Source organism: Gossypium arboreum, chromosome 1 (genome assembly GCF_025698485.1).
Source record: "Gossypium arboreum isolate Shixiya-1 chromosome 1, ASM2569848v2, whole genome shotgun sequence".
Lineage (NCBI taxonomy): Eukaryota > Viridiplantae > Streptophyta > Magnoliopsida > Malvales > Malvaceae > Gossypium > Gossypium arboreum.
Genome location: NC_069070.1, coordinates 12137041 through 12154747, shown reverse-complemented (window position 1 = coordinate 12154747; position 17707 = coordinate 12137041). Strand labels below are relative to the sequence as shown.

Below are 17707 nucleotides of genomic sequence, written 5' to 3'. Positions count from 1 at the left end.
AAGTCGTGGTATAATAAAATTTAACATTTAACTTTATCACTTAGAGTGGAAACTTTTAAAATGAGCACCAAAATCATCTTAACATTAAATCAAAATAAATGGCTCTAAGCCTTAGATTTTGTATTTATTTTGCCTTATTAAAATAAAAACAGTAACACCCAATATTTTCCTTCTTTTTTTCTTTTCACCGTGTAATTGAAGTGTTAGGGTAAATTTTTTTAAATAATCTTTACTATCATATTTAATTTCCTTTTTTTAGAGAAAATTGGAATGGAAACGAAGATATTAGGGTTTGATGTTAGGTATTAGTTTTTTTATTGAAAAAATTGATCCGATTATTTCATTCTAAAAAAATTAGAATTTTTCATTGATTGAGTAAAAGTGAAAAAAATTGATCATTCTAAAAAATTGACATTTTCTTGGTTGAAAAATCCCATTTTTTAAAATGAAATTGGTTGAACTATTTTTCAATTAATAAAATAAATATCTTAATATGCAAATTGATCAATCTTAATAATCCTAATCTTTTGCTTTTCATTCTATTTTTTTCTAAAAAGTAAATTTGAAAGTAAAAATTATGTATTTTTTAATTTGAAATAATAGAAAGATTAAGTATTGTTAATTATATTTTGATAAGGTAAAATAAATATAAAATCTAAAATTATTTTAATTGTCATTATTATCATTTTAAAGTTAAGACCATAAAATTTCACTATTATTTTGGTATTTATTAGATTTTATTATAGAAAATTGTGGGTGAAAGGTGTAAATGTAAGAACTATAATTACTATTTTGTGACTTATAATAAAAAAATTCAAACCATCTTCGCTAAAATTGTAAAAACTCACAAAATCCCGTTTAATTGGAGAAATTAGAATTAAAAGAGCATCCCACGTGGAAGAATCTAGTTGGGTTTCTATTTCCCAAATTTTCATTTGCTTTCCCATTTCTCAGCGCTTAGTCTCAATTCTTTGTTTTTCTCTCGTCTGTCCGGTCGGTGTATTTTCCGGGAAAATCCAAATTTTCCCGAAAGAATTCCCGACCGACGATTATTCCATCTTTATCTTTTCGTCAAATTCTCGAAAATCGAAACAATTCCGGCGTTTTTGTTTTTGAAGCTAAAGAGTCATCTTCTATTCCTTCTCCGGATCGCTTGATTTTCCCGCTAAACCTCTTCTAATTTCTTAAATAAAAAAATCGAGTTGTGATTTTAAAAGGTTAGCAATATAAGTGCAACCTCTGGATTCGACACAGGATTCAAAATAAGTTTCTGATTTAGGTAAGTTGTTAATTTATTTTCTTATTTTGTTTTTATTCGATATGTCTTTTATATGATAAATACGAAAATTTTACGCATTTAGCAGGGATTGAGATGGCAAGTCAAAGCGGTTCGACTAGGCGAAGTTCATCAATTGTAAACTTGTCGTCGTCAAGGAAAAAAACACCGGAGAATGGAGGTTCCGAATCTAGCCGAAAATTCTTACAACCGTCTCGTCCTATGTAAGTTTTTTCATTTGAAATTTATTTTCTTTTTTTAAATCATTTTTAAAACATATTAATTTGAATATTAAAGAATTATTGAAGTTTTGTGTAAATAAAATTTTGAAAAACCGCAGTTATTGGAGAAGAAAATAATTTTGTAGTTTGGTCTTTAGGTGTTGGGCTTTTAGCTCTTGAATGTTGCCTTTGAGGCGTAAGTTTTCTCCCTATATAAAGGAAATGGGTTTTGACAGGCATATTCAATATTATGGGATGTGAAAATCATTAGCAACCATGATCTTCATTTTCCTCTTTAGTTTGTATATGCGTTGGCATCATTGCCTTTGCTGCTTGGCAAATGGCAACACATTCGAAGTAGGAGCGTTCAGTTTGGCTTTTATTTGGAGTGTCATATTCTCATATTAATAAGGTTTTGGATTTGCACACTTTGAGGTGTCAAATATGTGTCTAACATAGGTTTTTAAATTGAAGGGTTGAACTTGAAACAATATGTATTTCTCTTTAATTGCATTGCTTTAAACATGAACCTTTAAAATATGTCCACACTCTCGAAACTTGACCATTTCTTTGAAATTTTATGTCTGAAAGAGTAGAACCGCTAGCAGTTATCATCTTGCAAAGACAATGGACTCTGTCAATATATTTTGTTTTTATCTTTCTACTCGAAGAAAACTCAAAAGTATCAGTAATAATATGTGAAAATTCATGTTTTTAATGTGTCCATTCTTTCAAATTAGTGATGGAAACGGTTCAGATTCTAAATTTCCAGCTAATATAAAATTTCATCTTGAAAGAACTAGTAATGGAACTTCTTGTATCAACATGCTTTTGGAAAGGGGACTAGCTGGAGAGCGTACTGTGAAGAAGTTGCGGTTGTCAAAGGCCCTGACTGTACCTGATAGTACAAGCATTTATGAAGCTTGCCGTAGGATGGCTGCTCGTAGAGTTGATGCTTTATTGCTTACTGACTCTAATGCATTACTTTGTGGGATCCTCACAGACAAGGTATTACTGATTTCCTTGTGAACTGTAGCCAATTCCTTTAAGTTTAAATCTCAAAACAGGTGTACTGGAGACAAACTGCATGAATTATTTCTTCACTCTGATATTATATCTTAGGCCATGCTCTCTCAGGCATTTTAGATTTGACTCTGATACTGTATCATTTGCATGAGGAATACTTTTCTGCTTATTTATTATTGCCCCCCCCCGCGGGGCGGCCCCTCTTGCTAGACCTTCACTGAATTATTACAACTATGATGTGTCTCTTATTTATTGGTTCTGTTTCTTCATGACTGAAGGACATAGCAACAAGAGTGATAGCTCGGGAGCTTAATCTGGAGGAGACACCAGTTTCCAAAGTAATGACCAAGAACCCTGTATTTGTTCTTTCTGATACACTTGCAGTGGAGGCACTCCAGAAGATGGTGCAAGGTTGACCTTTTTTTATGGAAATCTACCCTTCTATGTGATATATTTTCTTAGATCTTACCTTTGATGTTGTTCTTATATCATTCTAAACAGGGAAGTTTAGACACTTGCCTGTTGTAGAGAATGGGGAAGTCATTGCTTTGCTTGATATAGCTAAGTGCTTGTATGATGCTATTGCTCGAATGGAAAGGGCAGCTGAAAAGGGAAAAGCTATTGCTGCTGCTGTTGAAGGTGTAGAAAAAAATTGGGGAGCATCTTTCTCGGGTTGGTAGATAATGTGTTTTTTGGGTGCCTTTTACTCTTACTTTCCATTTTTAGTTTTACTTTCAGTAGACAGTAGACCTGTTATAAGTCTCTGCTATCTTTTGGGATGACATGCAGGTCAGAGTACATTCATTGAGACACTTCGAGAGCGTATGTTCAGGCCCTCACTGTCTACGATTATAACAGACAATCCAAAGTAGGTAATACTTTCTTTTTGTTATATCTATTTGGTCCTTTATGCAAACACTGTTGATATTTTGTTCACACACTATATTATCTGTAGCTTAGCTTAACATGCTGCCTATCTACCAGGATTGTAACAGTTTCACCAGATGACACAGTTTTAGCAGCTGCAAAAAAGATGCTTGAATCTCGATTAAACTCTGCAGTCGTGACAGTTGAAAACAAGCCACGAGGGATTTTAACGTGAGTCTTTTGAATCAAATTGCAATTCAGCATCTTTCTATGTGTGGCTGAGGGAGTGCTGGAAGAGTGTTATCTATATTTTTATATTAGTTTCAATTGTTACAGTTGTTGGCATATACTCTAACTTATGTCTTTGAATGTCTGACAGTTCGAAGGATATATTGATGCGGGTAATAGCACAGAATATGTCTCCAGAGACTACTCTTGTAGAGAAGGTATTTGCCTCTCTTTGATCCTTTTTCCCTTATTATATGTTGACCTTATAAACATTTGTGCTAAATCATCATATTTAACCTCTATAATACGCACATCATTTTGCTTTTGATTTGACATATAGGTCATGACTCCCAACCCAGAATGTGCAACAATTGACACGCCAATTGTTGATGCTTTGCATACCATGCATGATGGGAAATTTTTACACCTCCCTGTGGTAGATAGAGGTGATATGAGTTACCACTTTGCAAAGAATATGGTGTTGTATGTACATTGAACTAGTTCTAATTAAGTTTCTGTGGCTGGATGCAGATGGAGAGATAGTTGCTGTTTTTGATGTAATCCATATTACTCATGCTGCTGTTGCCACTTTAAGTCAAGTCAGTATCGTTTTAAGATCATGATGTTCTTAGTGTAGTTTTACAGGATAAGTGCTGTATGTAGGGATATTATTCAAAAGCATTTAACACAACTTGTTACGGTCTTATCATGTTCTTCAAAACTAGGTTGGGAGTACTTCTGGAGTCAATAATGAGGCTACCACAACAATGATGCAGAAGTTTTGGGATTCTGCAATGGCCTTACCTCCCACTGAAGAGGATGATGAGACTAGTCGGAGGTATGCTTTGTTATGTTTCTTTGATTATATAGCTGTGATTAGCTCCATTACTGTCTATTAACTTATTGATAGTGATGTTTCAGTGATGGAGCAGAGACAGGGAGATCTCTTCCCTATCCTTCATCCAATATGCCAAATACATTTGGCTTTAAAATACAAGATAAAAGGGGCCGAATGCATAGGTTTACTTGTGGTATGTTGCTGATTCTATTCACGAACTAGGCACCTTCATGAATATATATGGTCTTTTGTTTTGCATGAGGCACATGTTCTTGTTTTGCTTGTATTTTCACTTGTTAAATTTTTGCAGCCTAACCAAAATCTCTCTTGGCCAAGTTACTTCGTGAATGGCACTAGCTTCAAGAATAAATTTTTGGGTCCAAGTTCTGATCTTATGCATTGTATCTAGTGTGATATACATTTGGTTATTGGTGCTACAACCATAGCACCTTTTCAGTAGGCGGGCAATTGCATTTACCACAATCGCTGAGCATGTTATTGGAGGGATCTAATTCTTCTGTAACACCTTGCATTTGCTCTTCTCGGTAAGTTGTATCTAATAAGATTCTCATTTGTTGCTGCTGTATACAGAGACACGGAGTTTGACAGATCTAATAACGGCAATCCTCCAGAGGCTAGAGGACGACATAGATAGAAACAACCTGCCTCAAATTCTGGTATGCTTTTAAAGGAGAATTTTTTGTTTTTTTTTTTTGGGGGGGGGGTTCTTTTGCTTTATGTTGATTTACTTTGGTGTTTAATTCTTATTTCTCCAAAATTTATGCTAATTGGTGGCCATATTATACAGTATGAAGATGAAGACCATGACAAAGTTGTATTGGCATCAGACGGTGATCTTGCAGCGGCTGTGGAACATGCAAAGTTAGTTGGTTGGAAGGTATGATTTGGCTCAAAAATTTATATGGATTTACACCTGATCAAGCATTTTACCGTGGACTAGGGTTCCCTAACAATTATACTTTCCTACGTATGCATTATAAATTAAAGACACACCGAAGTAGATATGGAAGGATTATATGAGTTAAGAAAACTTGTGAAACTGAAAGTCATAAGGTTCAATAGATGTCCATGTTGAAATCAAGTTGCTGAATGAGCTCCTTGCTGATTAACATTAGTGTTCGACTTAGATCTCTCTGCATTTAAATATTTTAAGGGGAGACTAATTCCTTCCTGAGAAGTCTTCTGAGTGGCTCCTGATGGACCTTCAATGGGTCACTGTTGTCCCTGGACGGGGATCTGTTTTCTGACACTGCAGAGAGCCCGAGTGTCTTAGGGTGCTTGAAGAGATGGGGTGACGCATGGCCTGATCTGATGAGGTGCTCCTGCTCTGTTGAATCTGCCATCTCTTCAAGTAGTCTCAGGTAATTGTGCTCTTCAGAGACGACCTCGACCAGGGACAATACTGGTCCATGGACTCCGATAGACGTCACTTCGAAGAATCGTCTGGAAGGAATTGGCCTCCCCTCAACAAAATTATTTATTTATTTTTCTTAATAAGATTGGAAACCTTGAAAGTTCTAATAGCTCTTGCAGTTTTTTTTATTTTATGTCCCCAATCGTGTCAATGAGAGTTGTAAAGTTAGCATCATATTTTGTAGCAGTGAGAAACTTCATTGGAGTTGTCATCTCTTAAGTTGAGACAACTGAGTCAACTATTTTTTGCAGGGTTTGAAACTGCATTTAGATTATTCAGGAACAAAAACTCGTCGGAGGGGTTCTGATTCCGGAAGCATGGATTATGCAAACTCTGATGCATGGTCTGCCGCATATAGCACTGTTGCAGCAGGGGCTGCAGTTGTTGCTGGGCTTGGCTTATTAGCATACTTGAGGAAAGCTGGGAATTAGCATCGGTAGAAACTTCATCCCATATGTAACTCATAAATTTGAAGGTTAAATGCAACAACTTTCTTTAGGTAAACTCGGTGCTTGATTTCATTTCATTCCTTTTTGGATCAATCAAGAAAATTTCTTCTTTTTTTTTTACAAAAAAATTAATAATAAATCTGGTTTCTGCTTGCTGCATAGCTTAGAATGTTGAGCTATGGTTGTTTCTCCATTATTTTTATCACTGAAACTTAATTATGGGTGGAATTGAAGTGTATACTAATAATAAACAGCACCATTATATGAAATAAAAGATTTACCTCAGATTCAATTTTTCATCCATGTATATATGAATGCTCTCTGCTATTATCCTTGATTAATTTGTTGTTCCTACAAATGAGAATCCGCATGCATACAAATATACAAGGAGACAGAATTATAATCTATATGAAAAATTTTATGATACATTGATTCACGAGTATGTGATCGTGGAGTATGGTAATATGTGTATATATATATATATATATATATTTTTTTTTTTTAATAATACTAGTTTTATGTCATGTGCTCAGTGATATTATCAATTTATATGATAATATAGTTCAATAATTTTAATGAAATATAATTAAAATAATTTTTATTATATTATATTAAATATAATTTTAAAATTTAAATTCAAAGTATAAACAAAACATAGACAAAATTCAATCTTAATATGAATATAAAATAAAGGATAAACTACCAAAATAGTTATTTTGTTTATCTCATGTTACATTTTAATCATTTATTTTGAAGTGTTATGTTTAATTACTTATATTATCACGTTGTAATATTTTAGTCATTGAGCCGTTAATTGCCATTAACGTGTAATCTGCACGTTAAATTATCATTTTAAACAAAAAATCTAGATTAATTTATACAATCAGTCATTATATTTTTTTCGTTTTGAGCAATTTTTTTTTTTTATGTTCTTGTAACTTTCTTTTTTTTCCCCTATTCTCTTATGCTTCTTCCTTTTTTCTCTCTTCTCCATTTCTTTCAACGTAAATTTTTTTTATGTTTTCCATTTATTAAAATTAGTCCCTCTATTTTTATTTTTTGAACAATTTAATTTTTTGAGTGAGGCAAACTTGTGGACTAGTTTTAACAAATAGAAAATATAAAAAACTACATTAAAGGAAATGAAGAAGAGAGGAAAATAGAGGGAGAAGCTGAAGATAATGGAAAATAAAGAAAATAAAAAGAACGTTAAAAGAACATAAAAGAAAAAAATTAAGTTGCTCAAAATGAAAAAATATAGGGACAAATTGTATAAATTAACCTAAAATTTTCGTTTGAAATGATAATTTAACGTGTCACGTCAACTTTCTGTTGCACCTTTAATCACAATTAACAGCTCAATGACTAAAATGTTACAACATGATAACGCAAATAACTAAAACGTAACATTTCAAACATAAGTGACTAAAATGTAAGACAAACAAAAGTGATTATTTTGGTAATTAACTCTAAAATAAATATATAATATTCCTTCATTTTTATATTTTATCTTTACCTGTGGACATGAATTATTTAAAATGTGAATATTATAATATTATATTAATTAAAATTGATGTATTTTGAATTAGGTAATAAGTTAGAAATTGTTTCCAATCAGGTATTAATAAGGGAATGATATTTATAAAAATATATACTTTTATAAGTAATATAACTTTTTACTACTATAAATATAAACTTTATTATTCTATTATTAATTATTTAGTTTTATATTATTACTATTATTTTGTCTATAATATTTTTACTCCTGTTGTATAAATTACTTATTACAATTGTTTATCTTTATGATTACAAAAAGCTATCATTTACTATTATGTTAAACACCTTATACTATTAATTTATAATTATTTATCTTTAGAATTATTAAATTTATTAATAAGCTATCTATCATTTATGCATATTTTTTAGTAATAAATTTAATAAAACATTTAACATCTAAAAGTATATAAGTCGAAAACTAATTTTAAGTTAACATATTTGTAAAATTTTAATTGTAAAATATGCAACTTAATAAACAGGGCAAAACTAGAATAATTTTTAGGGCGAATGAAATTTTAATTTTTGTAGTCTATATTTTTATAATTTTAAATGATTAAATCAATTTTTATAATTTTAGGAGACCAAAATAAAATTTTACCTTTACTAATTTAAAATATTTAAAAATATTAAGAGCCTAAATAATAATTTTCCTAGGGGCGGGCACCTACTTACCCCTAGATTCGCCTTTGTTAATAAACTAATTCAAGAGATATTATATTACAAAAAAAGTATAATTTAAATTTTGGAATTACAAAAATAATATTTTTTTAAGTCTGCTACCCTAGCATGTTTCTGTCTACCGCCTCTGGTATGCGTCGTTAGGTTTTATTCTGGTTTTATTGTTTTCTGTCTAGATTTGTTCGGCGCTCCTGGTACTTCATCATCCTACTGTGTGTCGAGAGTTCAGAGTTACGTGTAGATCTGTTACCTGCAGAGATGGAGAATGAATTAGCAGTTTTGTCGCTTAACGATGAAGAGGATGAAATTTTGCAAATCCAAACGGAACCACATGCTGTTGGGGAAGAAGTGTTCCAATTGGTAGGTTGTTTTTTAACAGCCAGTTTAATTAATTTTCCAGCTATGAAGGGTAAGATGGCCAATCTATGGCACCTTGTAATGGGAGTTCAAATTAGGGATTTGGGAGAAAAAGATTTTATTCCAGTTTTTCCATATAATGGATCTGAAGAGGGTTTTAAAAGGTTCACCATGGACCTTCAATAATCACTTGTTGATTCTGTCTCACTTACAACAAGGGGAGGACCCACTAAAAGTTCCATTAATTTATAGTCCATTCTGGGTTCAAATCCACGACGTCACTATTGGCTTATTCTCTGAAAAATTAGCAGAGCAATCTTCTAGGCGATTTCCTAGAATATGATGGATCAGACATAGGGAAGGGAAACCGAAATTACATGCGAATTAGAGCCAAACTTGATATCAGACGCTACTTGAAGAGGAAAAAGCAAGTTTTGTTTAATGGCAGATGCTTCTATGTCAGGTTTAAATATGAACGTCTATCCCTTTTCTGTTTCTATTGTGGTCGATTGGGGCATAGTGACTCGTTTTGTGAGGCTAAAATAATGTTGGGTGTGGAGGTTACTGAGATGCGTTGGGACTTATCATTGCGCGCCCAATCCCGTAGAGCGTTATCAATGACAAGCATCTGGCTAAAGGAGGAAAGTGAGGGGAAAAATGGATGGCAATGGAATGAAAGCCGAATCCAGAGGAATAGAATGTGGGAAGAGGGATCTGTTGAGAGGGGAGGGGAAAACATTTATCCAATTCTGGGTTTTAGTTTAGAAGGGAGATTGTCATCGTTTGATAAATCTAAGGGGAGTATCGGGATGGATCATTCACAAAATGCCATGGAACATGATCTTGAGGAGGGCGTTATTATCGAAGAGGAAGGGAAGAAGGGAAGTAGATGTGAGATAGAGGAGTCATCTAGTAGAGATGGGTATGAGGCTTTCACAATAAGGACCAGGAGGGAGTTGGGTTCTAGCCATGTATTATCGGCGGCTGCCAAAAGGCAAGCCGACCGATCGCAATGAAAATCCTGAGTTGGAATGTTCGTAGTTTGAGGAGGCCACGAATGATTCGATGGCTTCAGCATACGCTGAAGTCACATGAACCCCAAATAGTCTTCTTTATGGAGACAAAGTTATGTAGACAACAAATGGAACAAGTGCGACGAAGTTGTGGTTTTCAAAATGGTATCGAGGTCGATGCTGATGGTACTAGAGAAGGTTTATGTTTGGCTTGGAAAAGGGATGTTAACATAACACTTCGAACATTTTCTAAGCTACATATTGATGTGTTAGTCGAGGACAGTGATACTAGGGTTAAGTGGAGATAAACGAGTTTTTATGGCTCTCCCTATGCACGAGAGAGGATATCCCTTAGTTTGTCTGTGTGGACTTTAATGAGATTATGTATGGGTTTGAAAAAAAAGGAGGATTACCAATAGATGAGGCACGAATGGAGTCGTTTCGAAGAACTTTGGAAGTTTGTCAATTAATCGATATAGGGTATTCAGGAACTTGGTTTACGTGGGAAGGGACAATCTGTCAGAGACAAATATTCAAGAAGGGTTGGACAGAGGAGTTGCTACGGCTGGTTGGATTTCTATGTTTTCGGAGGTCAAGATCCAACATCTAGCGCATTCTTTCTTAGATCATTGTCCCCTTTTGATCAATATGAGGAAAGATGAAGAAAGACAAAGTAGTGTCTCTTTCAAATTTGAAGCTTGGTGGGTATTGGAAGATACTTTCTTTGAAGAAGTTAAACGTTTGTGGGAGTCTTCTCCTCGTACGCTACCCATGAAGTTAGAGAACCTGAAGAAAGGTTTGAGTCTTTGGGTAGGGATTATTCGTGTAAAGCGAAAGGAAAAGAGGCAGATTCTTACCGATAAGCTGACCAACTTGCTAACCAACGACAGGGATGAAGGAAATTTGGCATATTTGATTGACACAAGAATTCAACTGAATTTCGAAATAAAAAAAGATGAACATTATTGGGAGTAAAAAGTTAGACTGAATTGGTTGAAATATAGGGATAGAAACACTGCCTTCTTTCATAATTCAGCAACCCAACGGTGACGGAAAAATTAGATTCATACGCTGCAGAACGATGTTGGCAAAGAAATGGAGAATCTGCTTGAATTGGAGGGTGTTGCTAGATCTTATTTCAACAATTTGTTCACAGCTGGAGATTGTGGGAATTATGATTATGTGTTGTTTGGTATTGACCGTTGCATGTCTAAGGAAGATAATGGGAAACTTACAGCTGCATATACTAAGGAAGAGATTCGAGCAGTGGTATTCGAGTTGAGGGCAACTAAAGCGCTAAGGGAGGATGGTTTGCCAGCCTTGTTTTACCAGAAGTGCTAGCACATTATTGGAGATGAGGTCACTTCTTATTGCGTACAAATACTAAATGGCGATATGGAGGTCAGTTCTTTGAATTCAACTAATATTGTGCTTATTTCGAAAAATTCTAATCCCATGAATATGTCGCATTTCCGTCCAATAAGTCTTTGTAATGTTTTATACAAAATATTGGCAAAGGCGATTGCTAATCGTTTTCAAAGAGTAATCGAAAAATGTATTGATGAGGCGCAAAGTGCATTTGTGCCAGGAAGATTGATATCAGACAATGTGCTGATAGCTTATGAAATTCTTAATACGCTTAAGCATAAAAGGGAAAGAAAGGGTCTATGATAGTGAAGTTGGACATGAGTAAAGCGTATGACCGAGTCGAATGGAGATTATTGAAGGAAGTGATGATTCGTATGGGGTTTTACAATATAGGTTGAAGGGGTTATGAATTGCATTTCTTCTATTTCTTATTCAGTTGTCATTAATGGATCCATTGGGGAAAAATTTCGACCATCCAGGGGCCTTAGACAGGGTGACCCTTTGAACCTATTTTTATTTCTTTTATGTGGGGAGGGTCTATCGAGCTTGTTGAGACTAGCGATGCAGGAAGGAAGTTTGAAAGGGGTGAAGGTCAACAGAAGTGGACCAGTGATTTCGCACTTATTATTTTCAGACAATTGCATCTTGTTTGGGGAGGCTACAATTCGAGGTGCACATCTTTTTAAAGATATTTTAAGCAAATATAGAGCTTGTTCGGGTCAGAAGGTTAATTTCGAGAAGTCAATAGTTTTTTTTAGCAAAAATACGTCGTCAATGGATAAGCAATTAGTTGTCAGCTTGCTGGGGGTTCGATGTTCGGAGGAACCAGAACGATACCTAGGCTTGCCCAATATGGTAGGTAGGAGGAAAAAGAGTCTTTTCAAAATTTGAAGGATCGTATAAAAATGCATATTGACAATTGGAGTACAAAATATTTATCACAGGGAGGCAAATAAGTCTTTATTAAAGCTATTCTTCAAGCGATTCCAACTTATACAATGGCTTGTTTCCTACTACCGAGAACTCTATGTGATGATATCGAGAGTATTTTCGCAAAATTTTAGTGGCAGAAGGGTGGAGGAAAGAGGGGTATTCATTGGTACATTTGGCAAGATCTTTGCAGTTTGAAAGAGAATGGGGGTTCAGGTTTTCGAAAGTTGAGCCAATTTAATATCGCGTTGTTAGTAAAGCAAGGTTGGCAATTGATTAATTATCCAAATTCATTATTAGCGAAGGTTTTGAAGGCAAAATACTATCCGCAGTCAAATTTTATGGAGGCCAGGTTAGGAAATCTACCTTCTTTCACCTGGAAGAGCATCTGGGCTTCCAAAGGACTTCTCTATAGAGGGCTATGCTGGAGAGTGGGAACTGGGAGAGAGATATCCATTTGGAATGATTATTGGGTCCCCAGGATTGAAACAATTAATCGGCAGAACAGGACAAAAAATGAGGAGCTGGAGTTAGTCTCGGATCTTATTGACAATTCGAGTACGAAGTGGAAAGTAGAGTTAGTATGTAATACCTTTCAGAATGAGGTTGCTCAAAGAATATTACAGATCCCTCTTGCTGAAATGAACTATGCTGACTGTCAAGTCTGGAAGGGAGAACAATCTAGGGAATTCACCGTATGGAGCACCTATAAACTATTACAGGATTATTCACTAAATCCTAGTAGCATTATATTACAACCGAATTAAAAAAAAATTTACAGCAAACTTTGGAGCCTACAACTTCTTACAAAAATCACAATTACAATTTGGTGTATCTCCTAGAATTATTTGCCCAAGCTTGTAAACCTTAGGAGCAGAAGGGTGCTCATAAATGCTTGCTGCCCCCGCGGTTGTTTAGGGGATGAAGACTACTCGCACATATTTAGACAATGTCCTACAAGTTTAGAAGTTTGGCAGATGTTAAACCTCTCATGGGTTACCAACAACTCAATACCTGAGTTTTGGGATTGGCTTACCTGGGTACTTCTGTAGTGAACTAAGGAGCAGAGTCGACTCTTTTGCTATGCTCTATAGCTAATATGGTATTCCAGAAATCGGCTAGTACATATGCGGATATTTATCACAAGAAGACAACTAGCATAGAACATTATAAGTTACAAGGCTGAGCTAAACGAGGCAAGAACTAAGCAAGAATCATCAGATTTATTTCGAAGAAACAGAAGCATGGAAATCTTACCAATGATTAAGATATATTTCGACGCTGCGTTTGACAAGCGAACTTCCAGATCTGCCTCTGGAGTGGTGGTTTGGGGCTGTAGGGATGAACTTCTGGCATCAAAGTCGGTCCTTCACAATAATGTGCCATCTCCGTTCGCGGCAGAAGCATATGCAGGATTGGAAGCAATTCGGTTAGGGATTTTATTGGGTTTTTGTGAATTACAAATCAGAGGGGATTCAATGACAGTAATCAGGAAGTGTTAAACAACAGAAATAGACAAATCAGTCATAGGAGCAATTATTCGAGATATTCAGAAAATGTGCATTCATTTTCAAACAATAGAGTTCAAGCATATCCCCCGATCAGATAATATACGTGCCCATCAGATTGCAAAAGAAGCTTTAGAGAGCGGAGTCACCTCTTACCTGGTACAAAGAGAACCGAATTTGCACGACTCGCCTTCGGAAGGTCGTTGGGCAAGAGAACCAGACTAGAAGACGATGATGAGGAATGGGAGAGTTATGAATATAGCAATGAATGTTTATTTTTTGGGCAAAGCTATCGACTGAAAAGCTGGATAAGACTGAAATAACGATTCGTATAGTAATGTGGAGTACAGCTGTTGTTGAAATGATTGGGGTAGAGTAGGCTGCTTTTTCTAGATTCATCTATTAGGTTGTCGGTTTATATTTCTTTAGCTGTTTCATTTTTGTTTTTAGGAAACTTGCCTATTCGGCTTTGCTCCGGATAGGGCTTTTATTTTCTTTGTTCCTTAGGCAGGTCCGTGGCCCATTTCTTTTCTGTTCATTATATATATAAAAGCCCAGTCGTCTCTATTTCAAAAAAAAAAATTGGTATTACAAAAATATGATATGTAATCAATAATTAATTCTTATGCTATTAGTAAAAGTTGTTTGTTACTATTATCTTATTAAACAATTATTACTATTCATCAACATTTTATTATATTATTAATCTTTTTTGAACATTAATCTCATCTTAGGTTTTATAATATATGTTCTTTTGATACAATGTTTAGAACTACTCATAACTCCTCCCCAACTCTTAAATAGGAGGATAATGCGCTTCAGTGCACTTGAACCCACGTTCTCCTGCATTGATAACAATGCCAACATCAATCGAGTTAAAACTTAATCGACAATTATATTATCAATCATATGTTACTATTTTATAATTATTTATATTTTAATTAAGAAAGCTACCACATATCATGAATGAATTACTGAGTTAAAATTATTTTTCAAATCTATTAATTGTTATACGAATGATATTTATTAAGTTGCAATCTTTTTCAAAGTTAATGCTAAATAAAACTTTCAAAAATATAATTTATTTTTAAAATATTATTTTCTTTTTATAAATTCATTATATCATTTAAATATTTCCAATAAATATTGTGAAAATATTATATAACATTTTATAAATATTGTTGTATTGTCATGATAAGTGACCGTGTTATTAACTTTGGTGTTTAAATCAATCATTTGATAGTTTGATGGTTATATCAAAGGTAAAATTTTAAAAAATCATCCTTAACGTTTCTAGGTTTTTCAATTGAGCCCTCAATATATTTTTTTGGTCATTTTCATCCACAACATTGTGAAAATTTTAAAATTATGCTAAATTTGACGAAAATTATCAATCAACTAATGATTAACACTTTTGTGCCACACGGTATAACATCTTAATGGCTAAGTGGCGTCACGTCAGCCATTGAGGTGTTATACCATATGACACAAAAATGTTGACAGTTTTCGTCAATTTTGACATTATTTGAAAATTTTTGCTAAGTTGTAGATGAGAATGACCGAAAAAATATTGAGGGCTCAATTGAAAAACCTAGAAACATTAAGGGTGATTTTTACAATTATGCTTAAATCAAACAACTCAAATAATTGAGTAATCATGTGTTAATTTTACCTTTTTGCTATAACTCATATACTACTATTTTTATCAATGGCTTACTATTAATACAATTTATATGCATTACCACTTTACAATTATTTATCTAATTTACTTCTTCTTGTTGCTCTCAATTTCTAATTATAAAATTGAATTATTATTTTATTTTAAAAGGTTTGCAATTTAATGATATTTATACTTGTGAGTTCATTTGCAAAATTAACATTTGTGAATGTAAAAATTTTAAAATTTTCTAGTCATTTATATTAATATCTTATGTAGATTTTAAAATTATATATTTCTTTACTGTATTTATATAAAAATAAAGATATAATCTCTCTTTATTTTAAAATTTTTTATATGCAGTTACATGTGAATTATTTAAAATATGAATATTATAATAAAATTTTATTAACTAATTTGACGTAATAAATTTAAAACCATAAAATTTACAGTTTAATTATAATTATTTTTTAAATTATAATTATTTTTATATATCATAAAGATTATATATATATATATATATATATATATATATATAACTCCTTTACTATTTTTTTAAAAATTTTATCATCTTCTAAAAACATAAATTAAAAATAATTTCGAGCTAACATATTAAAAAAATTCAATCTGAAAACGAATTAACATATCACATACGTTGATATTATAAAAATTATGGTATGTAATCAATAAATCTAGAACTGGGTATTTGTATTTTTCACAGGCACCAAATATGATTCTACATGAAAACTTACATGATTTTGTAGTATATAAAATATGTCAGTTTAATTCTTATTGTTTTATCTATATTTACAAAAAAAAATCATTTATGATGTACAATTTTAATATTTTTATCTATAACTTTATTAGTTACTATATATGTTGTTATTCAGTAAATATGGTTTACACCACTCAACTATTAAAGACAAAAAAAAAAAAAAAAAATTAAATTACTTAAACGTTAGAGGTTTGGATGGTGTGACAGTGTCATGACACATATTGGATGACAGTGTCATGACACATATTGGATAACACGTGGTATTATCATATATTGAAACTTAACACATGGTATTAAAAGAATATATACGGTAAACTATTGAAATATTAACTTGCCTATTAGCATTTTTTTTGTCATTTAAGTTTAAAATTTTTTTAGTCACTATTATCGAAATTTAATATTTTGATCATTCCTCCATTAAATCACTAATGGTGGTCTTTTTATTGGCATAATAATAAATTTAGTCCTTCAATGTTTATAGCTTCTATCAATTTAATCTTAAATATAAAAATTCAATAAATTTAACCTTCAACTTTGCACATTCTATCTATTTAGTTTTGATTCTTAATAATAAAAACTTAAATTAACTTTAAAAATTATTTAAAATTTCATTTTCCGATAAAAATACATAAGATTTTATAAAAGATACATAAAAATATAAAAATAACTTAGACCAAATTACTAAAACGACCCTTCTAAAATAATTCAAAATCAATTGGGCCCTAATTGAAAAGTGCCATAAATTGAACCTTTAATTCAAGAATAACAACCAATTGGACCCGCTGAATTGTTATTTTCGTCTAACATAAAATTTTTTGATGACGTGATGGCTGACATAAAAAGCTTAATTGATTTTTTTTATTTTACAATGGTTTAATTGATTTTTAAAATTATTTTAAGAGGTCTTAATTGATTTTAGGGATTACATAAAATTTTTAAAAATTATAGAAAGGGTATTTAATAATTTCTAATAACTCATATTTTTTTATAATTTTTCTAAAAAATTATAATATTTTATTATTTTCTAATAATTCTTAAAACTTTTTAATAAAAATTACTACTCATCCTTTTTCCACATGTTACTCGTAAATCATCTTTATCAACATGCATTGATCACCATTCCTCAACTAAAATCATTACCCATCACTTACCTTAAACCACCAAATACTAAATCCATTATTTCTTAGACCTTTTACTCTACAACCTGTTCAAGTCTCATTACCATCACACTTCAAGCTCCCATTAAAATCTAATTCAAACCTTCAACATAAAAAATTATAATTTTTTTACATATATATGTACATATTAATTTTACAACTTTTATACTTTCAATAAGATTTTATAATTGTAGATTTTTTTATCGTTTTAATTATTTTATATAATTTTCTCTCATTTCTAAAGAATTTTATAATATATATTTAATATTTTCATTTTTCATAACATATTAATAATAATTTATAATATTTAATAGTTTTTAAATTTTAATTTTTTATAGATTTTCTATCATTTTCAAAATTATAAAGT

The 17707-nt window shown here is 32.3% G+C and overlaps 1 protein-coding gene and 1 long non-coding RNA gene across 8 annotated transcripts; one reads left to right on the top strand and one right to left on the bottom strand.

Moving 5' to 3' along the window:
• Window positions 1-870: 870 nt before the first annotated feature.
• LOC108457742 (CBS domain-containing protein CBSCBSPB5-like) lies at window positions 871-6395 on the top strand. Of its 3 annotated transcripts, none has more exons than XM_017756857.2 (15): window positions 871-1279; window positions 1365-1500; window positions 2337-2505; window positions 2802-2934; window positions 3025-3195; window positions 3313-3391; window positions 3508-3621; window positions 3770-3836; window positions 3959-4064; window positions 4150-4217; window positions 4344-4456; window positions 4540-4649; window positions 5048-5133; window positions 5265-5354; window positions 6143-6395. In XM_017756857.2, the coding sequence occupies exons 2-15, from the start codon at window positions 1373-1375 to the stop codon at window positions 6320-6322; spliced, it is 1614 nt and encodes a 537-aa protein (XP_017612346.1). In that variant the 5' UTR covers window positions 871-1279; window positions 1365-1372; the 3' UTR covers window positions 6323-6395. The 3 variants fall into 3 exon arrangements, with proteins under 3 accessions (XP_017612346.1, XP_017612344.1, XP_017612345.1); XM_017756855.2 differs by having other exon boundaries at window positions 2295-2505; XM_017756856.2 differs by having other exon boundaries at window positions 1362-1500; window positions 2295-2505.
• A 2187-nt stretch (window positions 6396-8582) lies between these two features.
• Window positions 8583-14176, bottom strand: LOC108460492 (uncharacterized). 5 transcript variants are annotated; one of them, XR_001867558.2, is made up of 6 exons: window positions 13501-14176; window positions 13280-13397; window positions 13052-13197; window positions 12836-12956; window positions 12610-12681; window positions 8583-8825 (listed from the first exon to the last, which is right to left on the bottom strand). It is a non-coding gene; the product is annotated as an uncharacterized LOC108460492 (long non-coding RNA). The 5 variants fall into 5 exon arrangements; XR_001867557.2 differs by having other exon boundaries at window positions 12836-12949; XR_001867555.2 differs by having other exon boundaries at window positions 12836-13197; window positions 13501-13629; window positions 13908-14175.
• Between the last annotated feature and the right edge of the window lie 3531 nt (window positions 14177-17707).